This window comes from Chiloscyllium punctatum, chromosome 18 (assembly GCF_047496795.1).
Source record: "Chiloscyllium punctatum isolate Juve2018m chromosome 18, sChiPun1.3, whole genome shotgun sequence".
NCBI classification, from domain to species: Eukaryota; Metazoa; Chordata; class Chondrichthyes; order Orectolobiformes; family Hemiscylliidae; genus Chiloscyllium; species Chiloscyllium punctatum.
The window spans coordinates 101,377,076-101,398,207 of NC_092756.1; the positions used below are offsets into that span (position 1 = coordinate 101,377,076).

At 40.9% G+C, this 21,132-nt stretch overlaps 1 protein-coding gene across 3 annotated transcripts in view; it reads left to right on the top strand.

Moving 5' to 3' along the window:
* LOC140489439 (uncharacterized) overlaps window positions 1–21,132 on the top strand; it is a 107,321-nt gene that overhangs the window by 39,351 nt on the left and 46,838 nt on the right. For all 3 annotated transcript variants that reach the window (XM_072589002.1, XM_072589004.1, XM_072589003.1), the window contains one exon: window positions 4,031–4,114. In XM_072589002.1, the coding sequence (XP_072445103.1) occupies window positions 4,031–4,114 (84 nt within the window). The remainder of the gene's footprint in view (window positions 1–4,030; window positions 4,115–21,132) is intronic.

The following is a 21,132-nucleotide window of genomic DNA, read 5'->3' on the forward strand; positions in this document are numbered from 1 at the left end:
CCCTTTCAAGTTTCACAACATCTTTCCGATAGGAAGGAGATCGATATTGCATGCAATATCCCAACAGTGGCCTAACCAATGTTCTGTACAGCCGCAACAAGACCTCCCAATTCCTGTACTCAATACTCTGACCAATAAAAGAAAGCATACCAAACATCATCTTCACTATCCTATCTATCTGCGATTCCACTTTCAAGGAGCTATGAACCAAGGTCTCTTTGTTCAGCAAACACTCCCTAGGTCCTTACCATTAAGTGCACAAGTCCTGTGAAGATTTGTTTTCCCAAAATGCAGAACCTCACATTTATCTGAATTAAACTCCATCTGCCACTTCTCAGCCCATTGGCCCATCTGGTCCAGATCCTGTTGTAATCGGAGGCAACCCTCTTCACTGTCCACAACACCTCCAATTTTGGTGTCATCTGCAAACTTACTAACTGTACCCCTTATGCTCACATCCAAATCATTTATGTAAATGACAAAAAGTAGTGGACCCAGCACCGATCCTTGTGGCACTCCACTGGTCACAGGCCTCCAGTCTGAAAAACAACCCTCCACCAACACCCTCTGTCTTCTATCTTTGAGCCAGTTCTGTATCCAAATGGCTAGTTCTCCCTGTATTCCATGAGATCTAACCTTGCTAATCAGTCTCCCATGGGGAACCTTGTCGAATGCCTTACTGAAGTCCATATAGATCACATCTACTGCTCTGCCCTCATCAATCTTCTTTGTTACTTCTTCAAAAATCTCAATCAAGTTTGTGAGACATGATTTCCCACACACAAAGCCATGTTGATTATCCATAATCAGTCCTTGCCTTTCCAAATACATGTACATCCTGTCCCTCAGGATTCCCTTCAACAACGTGCCCACCACTGTGATCAGGCTCATCAGTCTATATTTCCCTGGCTTGTCCTTACCACCCTTCTTAAACAGTGGCACCACGTTTGCCAACCTCCAGTCTTCCGGCACCTCACCTGTGACTATCGATGATACAAATATCTCAGCAAGAGGCCCAGCAATCACAGAGTTCTCTGGTACACCTGATCAGGTCCTGGGGATTTATCCACCTTTAACTGTTTCAAGATACCCAGGACTTCCTCCTCTGTAATCTGGGCATTTTGCAAGATGTCGCCATCTATTTCCTGACAGTCTATATCTTCCATATCCTTTTCTACAGTAAATACTGATGCAAGATATTCATTTAGCATCCCCCCCGCCATTTTCTGTGGCTCCACACAAAGGCCGCCTTGCTGGTCTTTGAGGGGCCCTATTCTCTCCCTAGCTACCCTTTTGCACTTAACATATTTGTAAAAACCCTTTGGATTCTCCTTAATTCCATTTGCCAACACTATCTCATGTCCCCGTTTTGCCCTCCTGATTTCCCTCTTAAGTATACTCCTACTTCCTTTATACTCTTCTAAGGATTCACTTGATCTATCCTGTCTATACCTTACATATGCTTCCTTCTTTTTCTTAACCAAACTCTCAATTTCTTTAGTCATCCAGCATTCCCTAAAACTACCAGCCTTCCCTTTCACCCCGACAGGAATATACTATCTCTGGATTCTTGTTATCTCATTTCTGAAGGCTTCCTATTTTCCAGCCGTCCCTTTACCTGTGAACATCTGCCTCCAATCAGCTTTCGAAAGTCCTTGCCTAATACCGTCAAAATTGGAGGCTTGGGATCAGGAAGAGTGAGTTTTTTTTGTTTAAAATTCATTCATGGGATGTGGGTATTGCAGATTAGTCCAGCACTTAATACCCATCCTGAATTATCCTGAGAAAGGGGTTGTGACATATTTTATTTGGGGTGCAAGGATACTCGCTGCAGAATTCATAGCCTATAAATTTGGACACAGTATTTATATGGGCGGTCAAGTTTAATTTCTGGTCAGCTGTAATCCCAGGATATTGATAGTGAGGGATGCAGTGATGATAATTCCATGGAATGTCAAAGGCTGTAATTATTTTCTGTCTTGATGAAGATGGTCTTTGCCTGATAGTTATATTTCCTGAACATTACTTGCTGGTATGATTTGAACTGGTAATGGGGCTGAATCTGGAGGTCAGCAGAGACATTGAAAAATGAAAACTTTCTCTCATACTCTATTTTTCCCCCTTTAATCAATTCCTTTGTCCTCCTTTGTTGAAGTCTGAATGTCTCCCAATCCTCAGGTCAGCTGCTCTTTTTGGTTGATTAATATGCCCCTTCCAAGGGTCTATTGCTATCCTTAATTTCCTTTGTTACCAAGGGCTGAGCTACCTTTCCCATTTAAGTTTTGTGCCAGACAGGAATAAACAATTGTTGCATTTCCTCTATGCACTCTTTAAATGTTTGCCATTGCCTATCTACTGTCATCCCTTTTAAGTAACGCTCCCTAATTTATCATAGCTAGCTTTCACCTTATATCTTTGTAATTTCCTCTATTTAGATTCACTCTTCATCAACTTGAATTTACATAAAACATTGCTACTCCTATCCAACTTGCGGCAATTTCTTTTGATGCATTATCCTGGTTTAGCTATTTTACATTTCTCATAATTATTTGCAGTTCCCTCTTTACTCACGAGTGTATCTAGTCCCACAAGCCTTCTTGACATTGAGCCAAATTTTGAGCTTTTGCACATCTTTGATTTAATCACTGCACCACTGGCATCAATGGCTTGCCCCTAAACTTTAGGATTACATGTTTTAACTTCTCCATGCCACTCCTCCTTTTACAGCATTCATGATTCACAAAGTTTTGGTAACTTGTGACCTTATAGAGGTTAATGAAATCATGAGGGAATAGCCAAGTTCTTTTCCTTGGGGTGAGGGAGTCAAAAACTATAGGGTATAGATTTAAGGTGAGAGGGGTAAGATATAAAAAGAATCTAAAGGGCAACTTTTTCACACACAAGGTGATGTGTGATGAAATAAGCTTCCAGAGGAAGTGGTGAAGGCTGGTACAATTCCAACATTTAAAAAGCATCTGAATGGGTTTATGAATAGGAAGGACTTAGAGGGATATGGGCCTAAAGCTGGGAAATGGGACTAGATTTATTTAGGATGTCTAGTCGGCATGAACAAGTTAGACTGAAAGGTCTGTTTCCGTGCTGGATGACTCTCCTTCATTAGTTTAGTGTCACATTTTGTTTGATAATGCTCCTGCAAAGTGCCTTGGAACTTTGTGTTCTGAAACTGATTTCTAAATGTAAGCTGCTGTTTATTTAATGATTTTTAAACTCATTGGATACAAATCTATGCTCTCAAATTTTAACATTTTGAATTTCTGATTCTGTCAGTTTGGATTGAAGAGCAAGAAAGTTTCCACATTTTGCAAACAATAAGCAACAAAAGTAATGTGTTTTGCAGTTCATAAATTTATTGCAGTGTTATTAGGCTAGTTTTATTCATTAAAACCCAAGGAAGGCTTATGTGGGAAATGTAGATGACTGGTGCATAGTTTGAAACAATTTTTGGGTGTTATAGAGGAAGTTGCATCAATCTGTATCTGATGACTTGTATGAGGAATAAATTGACTACTAGTTCCAAAAATAATTCAGCATAGTAGTAAAAATTTGCATTTATAAACTCATTTGCTAACATGATCAATTAAATTTAAAGGAGAAAGTGAGGACTGCAGATGCTGGAGATCAGAGCTGAAAATGTGTTGCTGGAAAAGCGCAGCAGGTCAGGCAGCATCCAAGGAGCAGGAGAATCGACGTTTCGGGCATGAACCCTTCTTCAGGGGTTATTCCTGAAGAAGGGCTCATGCCCGAAATGTTGATTCTCCTGCTCCTTGGATGCTGCCTGACCTGCTGCGCTTTTCCAGCAACACATTTTCAGCAATTAAATTTAAAGACTGACAAAATATTCTGTTGGTTTTGCTTACCTGAATTTATCTGGATTAAATGTTAATTCAAAATCCTTCACATAATCTATCGTATAAATTGATAGCATTAAATAACTTTTACTGGCAAGCCTATTATGTGGGAATTTGCTAAGAACACTTGTTTTATTCTATGCTTTCTTATTATGTTTTAGGAAACTGACGACATTACTGGAGATACGATCCTTTCAGAGAGGGAAGTTATTGAGGAGGATGATGATGATTTTCCTGAGAGAAGGGTTTGTAAACCATTATAATGTGTAATAAGCAGTGACTCTTGTTAAATGTAACATTTTCAGCTGTTGGCCAATGACTGACTTACTTTGGAGACAGAAGCTGACTGTGTTCAAGTAAGTGTAAAGTGACTGCATGCTAAGAAAGCAAGTTAAGAGCCATTAGATGCTCCTATGCAGATACATGATTTGAGTGTCTGTCCCTGCATGCAAAGAAACCTGGCTAAAGTATGCAAACCTTAGTGGGGAAGCTGGGTGGGGGGGTGGGGGTGGGCATGAGCTCCAAAGTAAAATGCTGAAGAGGTGAAATGATGTGGAAGGGCAGGCATGGTGTTATGATGAGGCTGGTTATTTGCAGCTGTTGACTTGCGTGGATAAAAGGTCAAGGAAGATAGTGGCCATTGTTTTGAGGAAGCAGTTGGACAATAGCAAGGACAAGCACTCGGTGTGGTGCAGCTGCCAGATATCTGCACGTTTTACGATCTGCTTTCTTGGGAAAGTGAAGTAAACTGGAAGTGGCATGCAAATAAAATGATTTGAGGCTTTAATGAGATGCAAATGCATGGAATTAAACTAGTCGCCACTCAATAGCAAGATGTCACCATTTAAGGCTTAAGGGGGGAAAATTGGAAAAGATTTTCTCAACATTGAGATTCTGATTTTTTTCATTCTGACTTTTTTTTTCACCTTTCTCACAATTTGTCCTGCCATGCCAAGGAGGGGAAAGTTCCATCTATTGACTTGACCAGATAAAAGAATGGGATATCATAAAATTCACTTTGTGGTTAATTTGTGATTATTTAACATACAAAATGGACTTTCAATAGAAACATGTGGATGAAAAAAATGTGGATGGAATCAATTAGGAGAAACATGTGGATGGAATCAATTGGGAGGCAGCTAGATGCTATAATGGAGGATTTAGGGTCCAAGCTTGAGCAAGATGTAAACAGTGACACATTTACATTGTGTTTCATTAACATTCTCATTACACATTACACATTGACATATACAAGCTCAGTAAAAAACATAGGATGACAGTATTCCTTTAATACTAAATATTGGGTATAGCCAGATAAATCAGAAGGATTTAATTGGTGTTTAATGGGCTGAAGCCATCCAAGCCTGGAACTTCAGATTTTCCAAGGTCCCCAGAAAGAAATAAAGAGTTCACATCAGAAAGCTTGAAATTGGGAATGTGGCTAAACACAAAACTAAGAAGAATGAATAGTGGCTATGGTTTTATAGCCCAAGTCTGAATAATGGAGCTTAGTTAGTAAAAAATCAATATTCAATTCTGTCAAATTCTAACTATGTATAATACACATTATGACAAGGATGGGTAGAATACAAATAACTTATGCACCGATTTTGCTTTGTTTGTTACATTGAATCCATGTATAACAATGAAGTATTGATAAATTTCAGAGTCCATATTTGTTTTTCCTCCATTGATCGCTTCTTAAGGCTGTGAATCCTGCTGAGGTAGTTTCTTGACTAAGTAGCTATTCTTTGTTTAAGACCTTGACCAGTAAGCTGTGGAGAGGTGTGGAATTGGGGGAAGACCACCAAAATCAGAATTTACATATATAACATTTTAGTGGAGAGAAGCAGTTAGAGAGTGTTGAAACCACTTGAGGCACATCTTCCATTTACCTACTTCACCTGTCATGAGTCTAATTCTCTGGCACAACATCTGCTGTACAGCTGAGTCCAGCTAATTACATATGGGAGAAGCATTGGAACTGGAACTTTGTGACTTATATGCTGTATTACATTATCTTATCTGAAACATGCTTTTTCAGTACTTTTAAATGTAAAATGATGGATTTATTTTGATAGAAACAGATAGAAAATGTTGCTCTATCGCAACTTTAATTTTAGGAATTAATGCTATTTATTGAAACCAACAATTCTCTCTACAGCTGTTTGCTGTTTTATATTATGAAAGGTGACCAGGAGTGAATTATAAGGATGGTATTTCATTAAGTCATAAATAATTAAGAGTAAACCTATACCATAAATATTGATATTAATCTTTCACTCTCCAATATAAATGAGAGGTATACTTTATTGATAGTCTGCTTAGGTAGCTGCATTTAAAAAAATATTCTCATGGATCTGAATCAGAGATGAGTTTACTTGAACTTTACACCTCATGTAAGTCAGATTGAAAAAAATGGGACATTTAAGGAAAGAATTATGACATTAAGTAGCAGTAGAGGGTCAGAGCAACTAAATCTTCACTCATTCATGTGTACTTTGCTCAGAGGAAGATTCCTGGTTCACTATCTGCTGATGATTTAACCTGAGCCTCAGACCTTCTTCCTCCCTGTCAACCACCTGGCCAACCTTCATGTCATCTGCAAACTTGCTCATCATCACCTCCACCCCACCCTATGTCTTCATCTACATCATTTATATATATCATGAACAATAAGGGACTCAGCACCGATCCCTCAGCACTGGACACTGGCCTCCAATCACACAAACAGTGTTTTACCATCAGTGATCATTTAGTATTGTTTGTTACTCTCTCAGAAGCAGGGTGTGAAGGCAGGCTCTAAATGAGTATTGAGAAGGTTTGTAGCTCAGATTGAGGTTTTGGATGTAGGTTTGCTCACTGAGCTGGAAGTTTCACTTCTAGACATTTTGTCACCCTACTAGGTAACATCTTCAATGGGCCTCAGGCGAAGCACTGCTGAAAATTCCTGCTTTCTATTTATATGTTTGGGTTTCTTTGGATTGTTGATGTTATTTCCTGTGGTGAAGTCTCTTCCTGTTCCTTTTTTCAGGGGGTGGCAGATGGGGTCTAACTCGATGTGTTTGTTGATAGAGTTCTGGTTGGAATGCCATACTTCTAGGAATTCTCATGCTTGTCTTTGTTTGGCTTGTCCTAGGATGGATGTGTTGGCCCAGTCAAAGTGGTGTCCTTCCTCATCCGTATGTGAGGATACTAGTGAGAAAGGGTCATGTCTTTTTGTGGCTAGTTGGTGTTCACGTATCCTGGTGGCTAGTTTTGTCCAATGCAGTTTGTTACAGTCCTTCCATGGTATTTTGTAAATGACATTAGTTTTGTTTGTTGTCTGTATAGGGTCTTTCAAGTTTATTAGCTGCTGTTGTAGTGTGTTGGAGGGTTTGTGGGCTACCACGATGCCAAGGGGTCTGAGTAGTCTGGCAGTCATTTCCCATATGTCTTTGATGTAGAGGAGAGTGACTAGGGTTTCTGGATGTGTTTTGTCTGTACGTTTGGGTTTGTTGCTGAGAAATCGGACTGTGTTCATTGGGTACCCATTCTTTTTGAAAACATGGTATAGGTGATTTTCCTCTGCTCTGTGTAATTCCTCTGTGCTGCAGTGTGTGTTGGCTCGTTGAAATAATGTTCTGACCAGCTTCATTTGTGGGTGTCGGGATGATTGCTTCTGTAGTTCAATATTTGGTCTGTATGTGTTGTTTTCCTGTAGACACTGGCTTGAAGTTCCCCATTGGCTGTTCATTCTACTGTGACATCTAGGAATGGCAGTGTGTTGTTGTTTTCCTCCTCTTTAGTGAATTTTATGCCAGTGAGGGTATTATTGATGGTCTTGAAGGTTTCCTCTAATTTGTTTCATTTAGTGATGACAAAGGTGTCATCCACATAGTAGACCCAAAGTTTGGGCTGGATGGATTTGGGTTGGATTACCAGACACTTCACCTTCAACAACAAAACCTACAGACAAACCAACGGAACACCCATGGGTTTGCTGATATCAGGGTTCTTAGCAGAGGCAGTAATGCAGTGGTTTGAACAAACAGCTCTGCCAACCATCCAACCCAAACTTTGGGTCCGCTACATGAATGACACCTTTGTCATCAAACCAGTGTCTACAGGAAAACAACACATACGGACCAAATATTGAACTACATAAGCAATCATCCAACACCCACAAACGAAGCTGCATTAGAACATTATTTCAATGAGCCAACGCACACCGCAGCATAGAGGAACTACACAGAGCAGAGGAAAATCTCCTATATCATGTATTCAAGAAGAATGGGTACCCAATGAACACAGTCTGCCGATTTTCTTAGCAACAAAGCCAAACATGCAGACAAAACGCATCCAGAAACTCTAGCCACTCTCCCCTACATCAAAGATATATGGGAAATGATTGCCAGACTACTCAGACCCCTTGGCATCATGGTCATCCACAAGCCCTCCAACACACTACAACAGCAGCTAATGAACTGGAAAGACCCTATACAGACAACAAGCAAAACTAATGTCATTTACAAAATACTATGAAAGGACTGTAACAAACACTACATTGGACAAAACTAGCCACCAGGATACGTGAACACCAACTAGCCACAAAAAGATATGACCCTTTCTCACTGGTATCCTCACATACGGATGAGGAAGGACACCATTTCGACTGGGCCAACACATCCATCCTAGGACAAGCCAAACAAAGAAACGCACAAGAATTCCTAGAAGCATGGCATTCCAACCAGAATTCTATCAACAAACACACCGAGTTAGACCCCATCTACCACCCCCTGAGAAAAGGAACAGGAAGTGACTTCACCACAGGAAATAACATCACCACAGGAAATGACATCAACAATCCAAAGAAACCCAAACATATAAATAGAAAGCAGGAATTTTCAGGAGTGCTTCGCCTGGGGCCCACTGAAGATGTTACCTAGTAGGGTGACGAAACGTCTGGAAATGAACCTTCCAGCTCAGTGAGCAAACCTACATCCAAAGCAGGCTCTAAGTTTTCCTCAGATGGGAATTGTACTGATGGCCTTAATCTGAACCAAATGCTGCAGCCATGTAGCCAGCTAAGCTAACTGGTGCCCTGTAGGAGCTGATGTATGTCTTATTTCCTTCTGTGAAGTAAAGTCTTGCGCTGGTTACAATGGGCAGAATCATTTAGGAGTCTGAACAACCTGGGCTATGACAAGAAATCTGGAGAATTATGTGAGAAGCTCAGCGAGGCCTACCTTGATGTCGGGAGCAACATGTCACACTTTTCAATAGAGTTCTGTGAATCAAGACAAATCCTTGCTAAGGAGCAGTGAGATGCTTATTAATGGTGATAGTTGCTTTTTGTCAACTTCATTGACTTCAGATCTCACCTCATTAATTTGCAACTTCCTATTTTACAATCTGCCATAAAGCAATTGGACACTAAGAATTCCTGACATGAAAGTCTGAGCAGGTACCTGGCAATTCCAGCTTGCCCTTTCCATCTTCAGAGCTCTATCTCAGGGCACACAGCCCACAACCATGGATGTTGGCATTGGACATTTGTCAGCCTCTCTGCATTATCGTGGCACATCTCCAATCCACTTGAACTGCTGCTGCAGTGCCATGCTGCACCTTGGTTTGTCCCAATTACTATTATTGGACATTGTTCTGCAAGGACAATGTGTGTAGAGAAAGGCATTTAGCTCATGGATTGGACCAGGCTACATCTCAGAGCTCATGCATGCTTTCTTGGCAATCACTCACCTTAAGCCTACCAGGATGCTCACAGCATCCCTGATTTGCCTTATCTTTTTGTGCTTTTTGTCCTTAGCCACAGCATTAAGGTCATGGTACTTCTGTCTTGCCATTTCGCACAGACTCAAAGCCAGGAAGCTTGTCATGGTTATCAGCAATCCTCAGTCAAGTCAAGGGACATACCCTTCAGGCAGGGGGTCCTGTTCACAAAGTCAAGGGCAGCCTCTGATACCAAGCCAATATCTTGGACATGATCAGTTTGCTGCTTGGGGTGGGTGATCAGGATTAGGATTGCCTCCTGGCAAAGGCTGAGAAGCTGAATGTCACCCAGTCGCCTGTCCGAGCTCTTTCTGCCCTACTATGGGCCGTTTTCTCCTGGAATGAAAGAAATTGAGGCATTAAGAGAAATGACAATGGGTCACACAGCTGCTAGTTCTCGTGCAAGTGCAGGAATGTTGGTGAGTAAGGAGTGAGTGAGTGAGTACGCAGCACAGAGGCTCTACAATGTTAGTAGTGTGGGAGTTTGAAGGGGATGACAGTGAGTGAGGGAAGTGTTGCATGCGATAGCGAGAATGTTACAGCGTGAGTCTTGGTGGGAGGTGGGTGCAATTGCTGAGACGTAGTGGAGAAAAGATAATAGCCCTTACTCTGGAAAAACAGGGAATATCTTGAACAGGCATTGCTCCGGATAGCAACATTGGACCAGGTTGGCAGAGTTTAATGTCATGGCCTCCACTGCTGGTCCTGGGAAGACACCACTTCTGCTGTGCATCACACTATCCACCAGGACCTCCAAGACAAATAACTTTAGCTGTGTAGGGCAGCTCAGGACTAACAGTGCTTGAGTGAGAGCGTAATGGATTTTCACAGATGGCATCAGTGCCAGGGATGCCAGTCCATTCTTAAAAGAGATGATAGGGAACTTTATGAGAGTATGCAGATATTAAATAGTGTAGGCAAAGTTAATCTGGAACACACATTCAGGGTTTATCAGAAAAAGAGGATACACTGGATGACCAGGCTATGGTCATCCAGACAATGCAAGACAAAATAGCAATTTGGAAATGGTATCCCAACCACAACCTTAAACATTCACTCTCTCCACTTCCTGAGCACAATGGCAGCTGTGCGTATCATATACAAGATGCATTGCAACAACTCACTGAGTATCCTTTGACAGCACCTTCAAAATTGGAGAACTCTAACCAACTAGAAGGGAAATGATATTGGATGCATGGGAACACCAGCCCTGTCACTGGACCTTCAAGCTATGCATCACTCTGACTTAGAATTCTATCGCTGTTTCTTAATTTGGTTGAGTGAAAAACAAAACCATTGAAGTGCACACACCTCCAGAAACTGGACAGCTCTAAGAGGCAATGGGCCATGACATGACCCTCCTAAAAGTATGTAAGGATGGCAACAAATGCTCTGATTCAAAGAATGAATAAAACAAAATGACAGGAAAATTTGGTATTGATATCAGCAGAACATCATTAATCAAGATGACTGAATCTTACATTATGTTTGAATGCAGTCTCAAGCAAATGTGTTAAATTTGATGAAAGGAAATTATGAAAGCACAAGGTACAAATTGACTGAGATGGATTGGGAAAATATATTAAAAGGCGTGGTTGTACATTGGCAATGGACAGCCTTTAAAGAACTATTACATGGCTTAGAGCAACTATACATTCTTTCCAGGTGCAAAAACTCAAAAATAGTAAGTTAATTATGGTTTATAAAATTAAGATAAGATTAAAAGAAAAGACTTATAAAGTGGCTAGATATAATAATAAATCTAAGGATTGGGAATTTATTAAAACCCAGTAAAGGAGGACCAAAAAACTGATCAGAAGGAATAAATATGAAGCAACCTCACAAAAATGGACTATGAAATCTTATACAGATATGTAAAAAAGGAAATGTTTGGATAATAAATGTGGGTCCGTTAAAAGCAGAGTCAGGGGAATTTATAATGGGGACTAAACAAAAATCAGACAAGTAAGATGATTACTTTGTGTTTGTTTTCACTGAACAAGATACTATACCTTTCCAAAAACTAGAGATCCATAGAGAATCAGGATTTGAAAGAAATTAATATTTGTATGATGATTATATTGCAGAACTTAATGGAGCTGAAAGTTAAAAGGTGCCTGGGACCTAACAGTCTACATTCTAGAATGTTGAAGGAAGTGACTGTATAGATAGACAATGTATCAGTAATCACGTTCCAAATTCATTAATATCTCGGTTGTGGACCTTACCAAACTTGCTCAACAAACCTGACATTGGGAAGACCCGATATGGAAACCAGAGTTGTGGACTGAGCTCGCTACTTGCTCCAAACAACCTCCATGTTGGACATTGGCACCAATATCTCAGGACACATTCCATAGACATTGGCCACACGCATCGCATTTCCATGGATATTGGCATCTAATATGTGTCATCCTCTAATGAACCTTCAAAGCACACTTCTGATCCACGCACAGGACACTACTGCACTTCAGTACTGCACCTTGACTGCAGTAACAACTCTAATTTTAATGCTAACACAAAGACACTGTATGCTCAGGAACAAACTGAACCTGTTTTCTCTAGAGTTTCAAAGAATGAAAAGTGATCTAATTGAGATATACAAAATATTAAAAGAGATAGACAGGGTACACAGAAAAGATAGTTCCACTGGTTGAGGAGTCTAGTTCCAGGGAGTAAAATATAAAAATAAAGGAGGTGCCATTTCAGACTGAAATGAAAATAATTTGTTTTTACTTAGAAGGCAGTGATCTTTCATATCCTGTACCCTAGAGAACTGTGGAAGCCCAGTCTTTGAGTTTATTTAAAGTACTGGTTGACAGATTTCTAATTACCAGTGGCATAAAGGCTTATGGGGATAGTGTCATTGAAAGGCATTGACATGTTTGATCAGTTATGATCATAACAAGGGGAGAGAGTAAGCTTGATGGGCTGAGTGGCCTACTCCTGTTTTATGTTTCTCATCAGAGAGTGATAAACACTGTGAGTGAACCTTTGGGTTCGATGGCGAGAGTGAAAAACATAGATTCTGTCAGGAGTCAGAGGACAAAAGAACATAGCTCTTTTATTCTGGGAACTGATGTAAGTGGCTTCCCTGATCTGGATCTATCACGATCAGTGTTAACTTTAATATCAGACAATGTGAAAGCAATCAATAGACTTTTACAAATACCTTTATCTTGTAAATCTACAGGGATTCACCAAGTTTTAACTAAGTTATAAAGTGCTAATACTGTACAAAAACCTTCAATTTTCAGACATGTTGATGAAGATTTGTTTCTCAGAATTTAAAATAAATTAATGACAAATTAGGCAGCTGGACACATTTAGTAATGAAAAGCAGAAGACAATGATAAATGAACATGGAATTTGCTGGGTTGGGATCTCATTTGACTGGGGAATTTCTATAGGAGTCTCTTTACAGCATCATAAGATATACATGGTATGGAGAAAAATACACCATTAATAGTTTATATTGCTGATGACATCGACGTGTAACTTGCTGACTTATGCATGGACAAATGATCATGTTCAGAGTGAGATGAATGGATGTTTGTTGGTATGATTGGAAAAGAAGATACCTAGTGTCCAATCAATCTGAAATCATAATAAATGAGCATATTCCAATATTGAGATGTACTGAAAAAGTATTTTAAAACTTAATTTTATCTGTATAATTCACTAGCAAAATCAAACATGCAACGCCGAATGCAAAGTTGGTTGTCACCTTTTCAAAGGTCATTGAAAATTTCACAAGCATTGCAAAGAATAAAGAGGCTGATCACACAATAGGAATATAAAAATGTCCAGGACCAAAAAAGCCTTTACCATCAATGATAGAAACCTAGAGCAGAGGACCAGGAGGAGGCCATTCAGTCCTTCTAGCTTGCTATGCCATTCAATATGGTGATGGCTGATGAACCAACACAGTAACCTGTTCCCACTTGTGCCCCATTTTCTTTGATCCCTTTAGCCGAAGAACTATATCTATCTCCTCTCAAAACATGCAATATTTTATACTCTACCACTTTCTGTGGTTGAGAAGTTCACAGGCTGACCATTCTCTGAGTGAAGAAATCTCTCCTCTCCTCAGTTCAATATGACCTAACCTATATCCTTACGCTATGTTCCCTGGTTCAGGCCTCTCTGGGCATCAGAAATCTCCTCCCTGCATTTACCCTGTTCAGTCCTGTTAGAATTTTATAGATTTTTGAGATTTCTCTCTCATTCTTCTTAACTCCAGTGAATATAGTCCGAACTGATACATACATCAGTCCTGCCATTTAAGAAATCAGTCTAGTAAACTTTTGTTGCACTCCCTCCATACTCAGAACACCCTGTCTCAGATACGATGACCAAAACACCAATGATGCTGATCCTGCACAATCTTTCATATCTGGATGTACGTTTGCTCACTGAGCTGGAAGGTTCATTTTCAGATGTTTCATCACCATACTAGGTAACATCTTCAGTGAGCCTCTGGATGAAGCACTGGTGGTGTAGCCCACTTTCTATTTATATGGTTGAATTGCCTTGGGTTAGTGATATCATTTCCTATGGTGATATCATTTCCTGTTCCTTTTCTCAGGGGGTGGTAAATGGGGTCCAACTCAATGTGTTTGTTGATAGAGTTCTGGTTGGAATGCCATGTTCTAGGAATTCTTGTTCATGTCTCTGTTTGGCTTGTCCTAGGATTGATGTGTCGAAGTGGTGTCCTTCCTTACCTGTATATAAGGATACGAGTGAGAGTGGGTCATGTCTTTTTGTGGCTAGTTGATATTCATGTATCCTGGTGGCTAGTATTCTGTTTGTTTGTCCAATGTAGTGTTTGTTATAATTCTTGGCAAGGTATTTTGTAAATGACATTAGTTTTGCTTGTTGCCTGTATAGGGTCTTTCAAGTTTATTAGCTGCTGTTTTAGTGTGTTGGTGGGTTTGTGGGCTACCATGATGCCAAAGGGTCCGAGTAGTCTTGCTCAGGGATGGACAGGACTGGCAGCTTAATATTCCAGGATACAAATGCTGTAGGAAGGATAGAAAGGGAGGCAAGAGAGGAGGGGAGTGGCATTTTTGATAAGGGATAGCATTACAGCTGTGCTGAGGGAGGATATTCCTGGAAATACATCCAGGGAAGTTATTTGGGTGGAACTGAGAAATAAGAAAGAGATGGTCACCTTATTGGGATTTTATTATAGATCCCCTAATAGTCAATGGGAAATTGAGAAACAAATTTGTAAGGAGATTTCAGTTATCTGTAAGGATAATAGGGTAGTTATGGTAGGGGATTTTAACTTTCTAAACCTAGACTGAGACTGACATAGTGTTCAGGATTTAGATGGAGAGGAATTTGTCAAAGGGTGTACAAGAAAGTTTTCTGATTCAGTATGTGGATGTACCGACTAGAGAAGGTGCAAAACTTAACCTACTCTTGGGAAATAAGGCAGGGCAGGTGACTGTGGTGTCAGTGGGGGAGTACTCTGGGGCCAATGATCATAATTCTATTAGTTTTAAAGTAGTGAAGGAAAAGGATAGACCAGATCTAACCATTGAAGTTCTAAATTGGAGGAAGGCTAATTTTGATGGTATTAGGCAAGAAGCTTTGAAAGCTGATTGGGTATAGATGTTTGCAGTTAAAGGTTTGTCTGGAAAATGGGAAACCTTCAAAGATGAGATAACGAGAGTCCAGAGACAGTATATTCCTGGTAGGGTGAAAGGAAAGGCTGATAGATGTAGGGAATGCTGGATGACTAGAGAAATTGAGGATTTGGTTAAGAAAAAGAAGGAGGCATTTGTAAGGGAGAGACAGAAGAGATTGTGTGAATCCTTCGAAGAGTATTAAGTCATTAGGAGTATTCTTGAAGGAAATCAGGAGGACAAAAAGGGGATATGCGATAGCTTTGGCAAATAGCTATCAAAAGAGAATCCAAAGGGTTTTTACAAATACATTAAGGACATAAGGGTAACTGAGGAGCAAATAGGGCCTCTCAAACATCAGCAAGGCAGCCTTTGTGCAGAGCCGCAGGAGATGGGGGAGATACTAAATGAGTATTTTGCATCAATGTTTACTGTGAAGAAGGACATGGAAGATATAGAATGTGAGAAGATAGATGGTGACATCTTGAAAAATGTCCATAGTACAGAGGAGGAATGCTGGATGTCTTGAAATACAAAAAGGTGGATAAATCCCCAGGACCTGATCAGGTGTACCCTAGAACTCTGTGGGAAGCTAGGGAAGTGATTGCTGGGCACCTTGCTTAAATATTTGCATCATCGATAGTCACAGGTGAGGTGCCAGAAAACTGGAGGTTGGCTAATATGGTACCATTATTTTCAAAAGGTGGTAAAGTCAAGCCAGGCAACTATAGACGGGTGAGTCTAACGTCGGTGGTGGGCAAATTGTTGGAGGGAATCCTGAGGGACAGGATGTACATGTATTTGGAAAGGCAAGGACTGATTAGGGATAGTCAACATGGCTTTGTGCGTGGGAAATCATGTCTCACAAACTTGATTGAGTTTTTTGAAAAAGTAACAAAGAGGATTGATGAGGGCAGAGCGGTGGATGTGATCTATATGGACTACTTCAGTAAGGTGTTCGACAAGATTCCCCATGGGAGACTGGTTAGCAAGGGTAGATCTCATGGAATACAGGGAGAACTAGCCATGGAACTAGACGGGGTGGTGGTGGAGGATTGTTTTTTAGACTGGAGGCCTGTGACCAGTGGAGAGCCACAAGGTGCTGGCTCCACTACTTTTTGTCATTTATATAAATGATTTAGATATTAACGTAGGTGATATACTTAGTAGTTTGCAAATGACACCAAAATTGGTGTAGTGGACAGCAAAGAAGGTTACCTCAGATTACAACAGGATCTTGATCAGATGGGCCAATGGGCTGAGAAGTGGCAGATGGAATTTAATATAGATACATGCGAGGTGCTGCATTTTGGGAAAGAAAATCTTAGCAGAACTTATACATTTAATGATAAGGTCCTAGGGAGTGTTGTTGAACAAAGAGACCTTGGAGTGCAGGCTCATAGCTCCTTGAAAGTAGAGTCACAGGTAGATAGGCTAGTGAAGAAGGTGTTTGGTATGCTTTCCTTTATTGGTCAGAATATTGAGTACAGGAGTTGGGAGGTCATGTTGTGGCTGTACAGGACATTGGTTAGGCTGCTGTTGGCATATTGCATGCAATTCTGGTCTCCTTCCTATCGGAAAGATGTTGTGAAACTTGAAAGGGTTCAGAAAAGATTTACAAGGATGTTGCTAGGGTTTGTGGATCTGAGCTACAGGGAGAGGCTGAACAGGCTGGGGCTGTTTTCCCTGGAGCGTCGGAGGCTGAGGGGTGACCTTATAGAAGTTTACAAAATTATGAGGGGCATGGATAGGATAAATAGACAAAGTCTTTTCCCTGGGGTTGGGGAGTCCAGAACTAGACGGCATAGGTTTAGGATGAGAGGGAAAAGATATAAAAGAGGCCTAAGGGGCAACTTTTTCAAGCAGAGGGTGGTATGTGTATGGAATGAGCTGCCAGAGGATGTGGTGGAGGCTGGTACAATTGCAACATTTAAGAGGCATCTGGATGGGTATATGAATAGGAAGGGTTTGGAGGGATATGGGCTGGGTGCTGGCAGGTGGGACTAGATTGGGTTGGGATATCTGATCGGCATGACGGGTTGGACCGAACGGTCTGTTTTCATGCTGTACATCTCTATGACTCTATTTACAATGCATCTGGATGGGTATATGAATAAGAAGGGTATAGAGGGATATGGGTCAAGCGCTGGAAAATAGGACTCGATTAGGTTGGGATATCTGGTCAGCATGGATGAGTTGGACCAAAGGGTCTGCTTCCTTGCTATACACCTCTATGGCTCTATGACTCTACTCAGATTTGGCAGCAGGTGTGGGGTGAAACAATTAACCATCAAGTCAAGTACTTTTCGTCATAAATAGGGAAAATTGGGGATGAACTAGTTTTTGAGTCAGGGGTAGGTGGGACAAGGACAAAAAGATTTCTGGTAGATATAATGAAGGGATATGATCCCAAACTTTCTTAAAAGATTATGTGAATCTGTATTAATGCATCATGACTTTTAAACAAAAGGCACTGGTTACATAGCAGCAATCTTGCATCTATGAGGAAAGGTGGTAGCGTACAATGTGATGAATGTTCAGAGAGATCACAGGGCCCAATTTGAGAATATGATAAGACTATTGCATGTTTGAACTGAGAAGATTTGCTTTACCTGAAAACAACAGACCCACCAACATTCTCAAACAAAAACGAACAAACTTAAAAGACCCAGTACAACCCATGGACAAAACCAACGTCATCTACAAAATTCCATGCAAGGATTGCCACAAACACTACGTAGGACAAACAGGAAGAAAGTTAGCCACCAGGATACACGAACACCAGCTAGCCATAGAAAGACACGACCCTCTCTCCCTCGTAGCCCTACACACGGATGAAAAAAACCACCATTTCGACTGGGACAACACATCTATCCTGGGACAGGCTAAGCAAAGACATGCCAGAGAATCCTTAGAGGCCTGGCACTCCAACCACAACGCCATAAACAAACACATAGATCTAGATACCATCTATCAACCCCTCAGAAAACAAACAGAAAATGACATCACCACAAACCCCAGGAACCCCATCCAGGACAAACATATAAATAGAAAGCAGGAGACAACAGCTTCGCTTCACTTGGAGGTCGCCACTGATGATGTTACCTAGCCAGGTAATGAAACGTCTGGATATCAAACCTACAGCACAGCGAGCAAACCTACACCCTGAACAACAACCTATTGCCCCCTCTCTCTTTTCTTCCAATTCCTCTCAGCAAAGTTTATCAGCTTAAAGCCTACCAGAAGTTATCTTTACTGCTTGTGGAGAATTCTTGAGATAGATATCTTGGAATCTATGCCACTGTCTGAAGCAAAGCGGTGTTAGTTTCATGGCAGGTATTTGTCATAACTCTAAGTATTGTTTTTCACACTATCTTCCACTTCCCACCTCATTAGGTATACAATCAGCCTCTTTGGCAGCTTTCTTATGCAATTGTGACAGGAGAGGTTAAACTTCCTCTGGTGACGGGATCTTCCAGTGTACAAACCATGTCTAAAGCCCAGCTGCACATCGATTCAGATGCTACAAGCCAGCACCTACCTCACACCCTATCCTCTTAGGAACTCAAGATGTTTCAGAGAGGGAAGTTATCAGCCTGTTTTCCAGATATGAACTTGGAGGTGGATGGAGTGCCCAAGATGGAAGGTCATCGTCCACCTTGACGATTACCAGAGGAGTCTAAAGGACCAAACACAGCTGACTGGAACACAGACAGTGGCTTAGTTCAGTGGTGTCTCCAGACTCAGAAAGAATGTGTAGCAGCATGGGAAAAAGATCAATGATTTTGTGGGTCTCCTGCGTCTTTGCCATGTCATCAAGGCCCCCATGGTTGAAACTCCTCATTATGATGCTGTTCTACACCCCCTGAAGGATTATCCAGGTTCTGGGCTTCCAGGTGCATGCATTTCTCACCCATCTGTATGGATATCATTAATGCAGTGGCCATAGAAACACAACAACGTTTATGTATGGATCTATTGGGGTATCAGGAACAAAGCAGCTCCAATGTGATTTCAGAAAAGTAGCACCATTTCCCCGAGGGGAAAAATACACTTACTCCAGCCACTCCGGCGTAGTTGCAAGTATTTTTCATTTTGACTGCGCACTTGTGTTTTTGTTGAGAAGGGAGAGAAACTCAAGTTTTGTGTCATGGACTGGGCTGTTAGAGGCTCAGCCTCTTGGTTTAGGTGACCACCAACTCCCTCCAAACATTGACACTCCTTTCCTATCAACCATGTCAGATTTGATCTTCACTACATTCCCACCCAACTCCCTTTTATTTAACTGCTCATCACTCTACATTACTCCAAGGCCCAGGCACACAGCTTAATTATGCCTGACTTAGATATGCAATGACCCCCATTGATGTCAGGATGGCAGTGACACTTGATTACACCCCCTCCTTAGTACCCTTTGCCTTCCCATGTTCTATCAACTGCCACGTTTATATGTTCAATTTATGCCCTTTACAATTAATATCTTCCCTGCATCCTAGCCTGCTGCCTCCAATTTGCACAATCTGACATTCCCAGTATCCCCACCACAGCTCTGACCCCTGATAAACCCTACCCCTACAACTTCCAATGTATAAACTCTCTGAACTGACTGTGCTTCCTCACACCAATTGACCATGTGCAAATATTGACAAGTAGCAAGTAACATTAGAGCCACACAAGTGTCAGGCAAGGAACATCTTCAACACGACAGAATCTAACTAATCAATATCCCCTTACATTCAGTCGCATTACTCTTGTTAAATCCTCTACTGTCAAAATCCTCTTGGTTACCATTGACTAGAAACTGAATTGGACTAGCCATTTAATTATGGTGGCTATAAGAGAAGGTCAGAGGTTGGGAAAACTGCAGTGAGTAACTCACTTCCTGACTCCCTAAAGCCTTGTTCACCATTTAGAAGGCACAAGTCAGGAGTGTGCTAGATTAGTCCACACTTACCTGGATGAGTACAGTTCCAATACCATTCAAGGAGCTTTGAAATCGACATTTTGGGCAAAAGCCCTTCATCAGGATTCCTGATTTGGAAGGACCAGGTCAGCAGATATATGGGAACACCAGCACCTGCAAGTTCTCTCCATGCCACTCACCCTTCTGACTTGGAAATATACTACCATTCCTTAGTACTCCCTCCCCAACACTATTGTGGATCTACCCACAACAAATGGAGTCCTTCAGATTAAGAAGGCAGCTCATCATTTTCTCAAGGGCAACCAGAGCTATAAATGCTGTACCAGCCAGTGAAGCCCATATCCCTAATATGCTATGACACAGGAATAGTAAGCCAGACCAATCAGCCTCACTATCACTGAATTCACAACACTGTGAAATTAAAATATTCAATAACTGTCTAAAGTACCTAATTATTCCTAACCAGAGTTTATGAATAGATCTGGGACACCAAATTTATACTTTAAACAAAAATTACCAATTTATTATTAATAATGCAACTTTAGCAGAACACAGATAAACAACAAGGTTATCAAATTCATATCTATGATCTAAAACCCAAGTTTCTTTGATCATAACCCCACTCTCACAGAGATGGACAGACACAGTTAAGGGATAAATTAGAAAGAGAAAATAAAATAATTGTAATTTTCTAGTTGGATAACAGGAGAGAAACTAGTGTGAGAAGAAAGCAAAGCAGCAGTCTCTGAAAACTTCCAAAAATTACACTGCCTCCTACCGAAACCCAGTTGGAACTGGCTCTCTTTTTAACATCCAACCAGCTGCCAGCCCTGAGCATAGCAACAATTTGGTGCCGATTTGTCTACCATGTCCTTAGGTTGTTAATTAAACTGTTATCTTCCTGGCCAGTTCCCAAAAGAAAATATCAGTCTTTGTT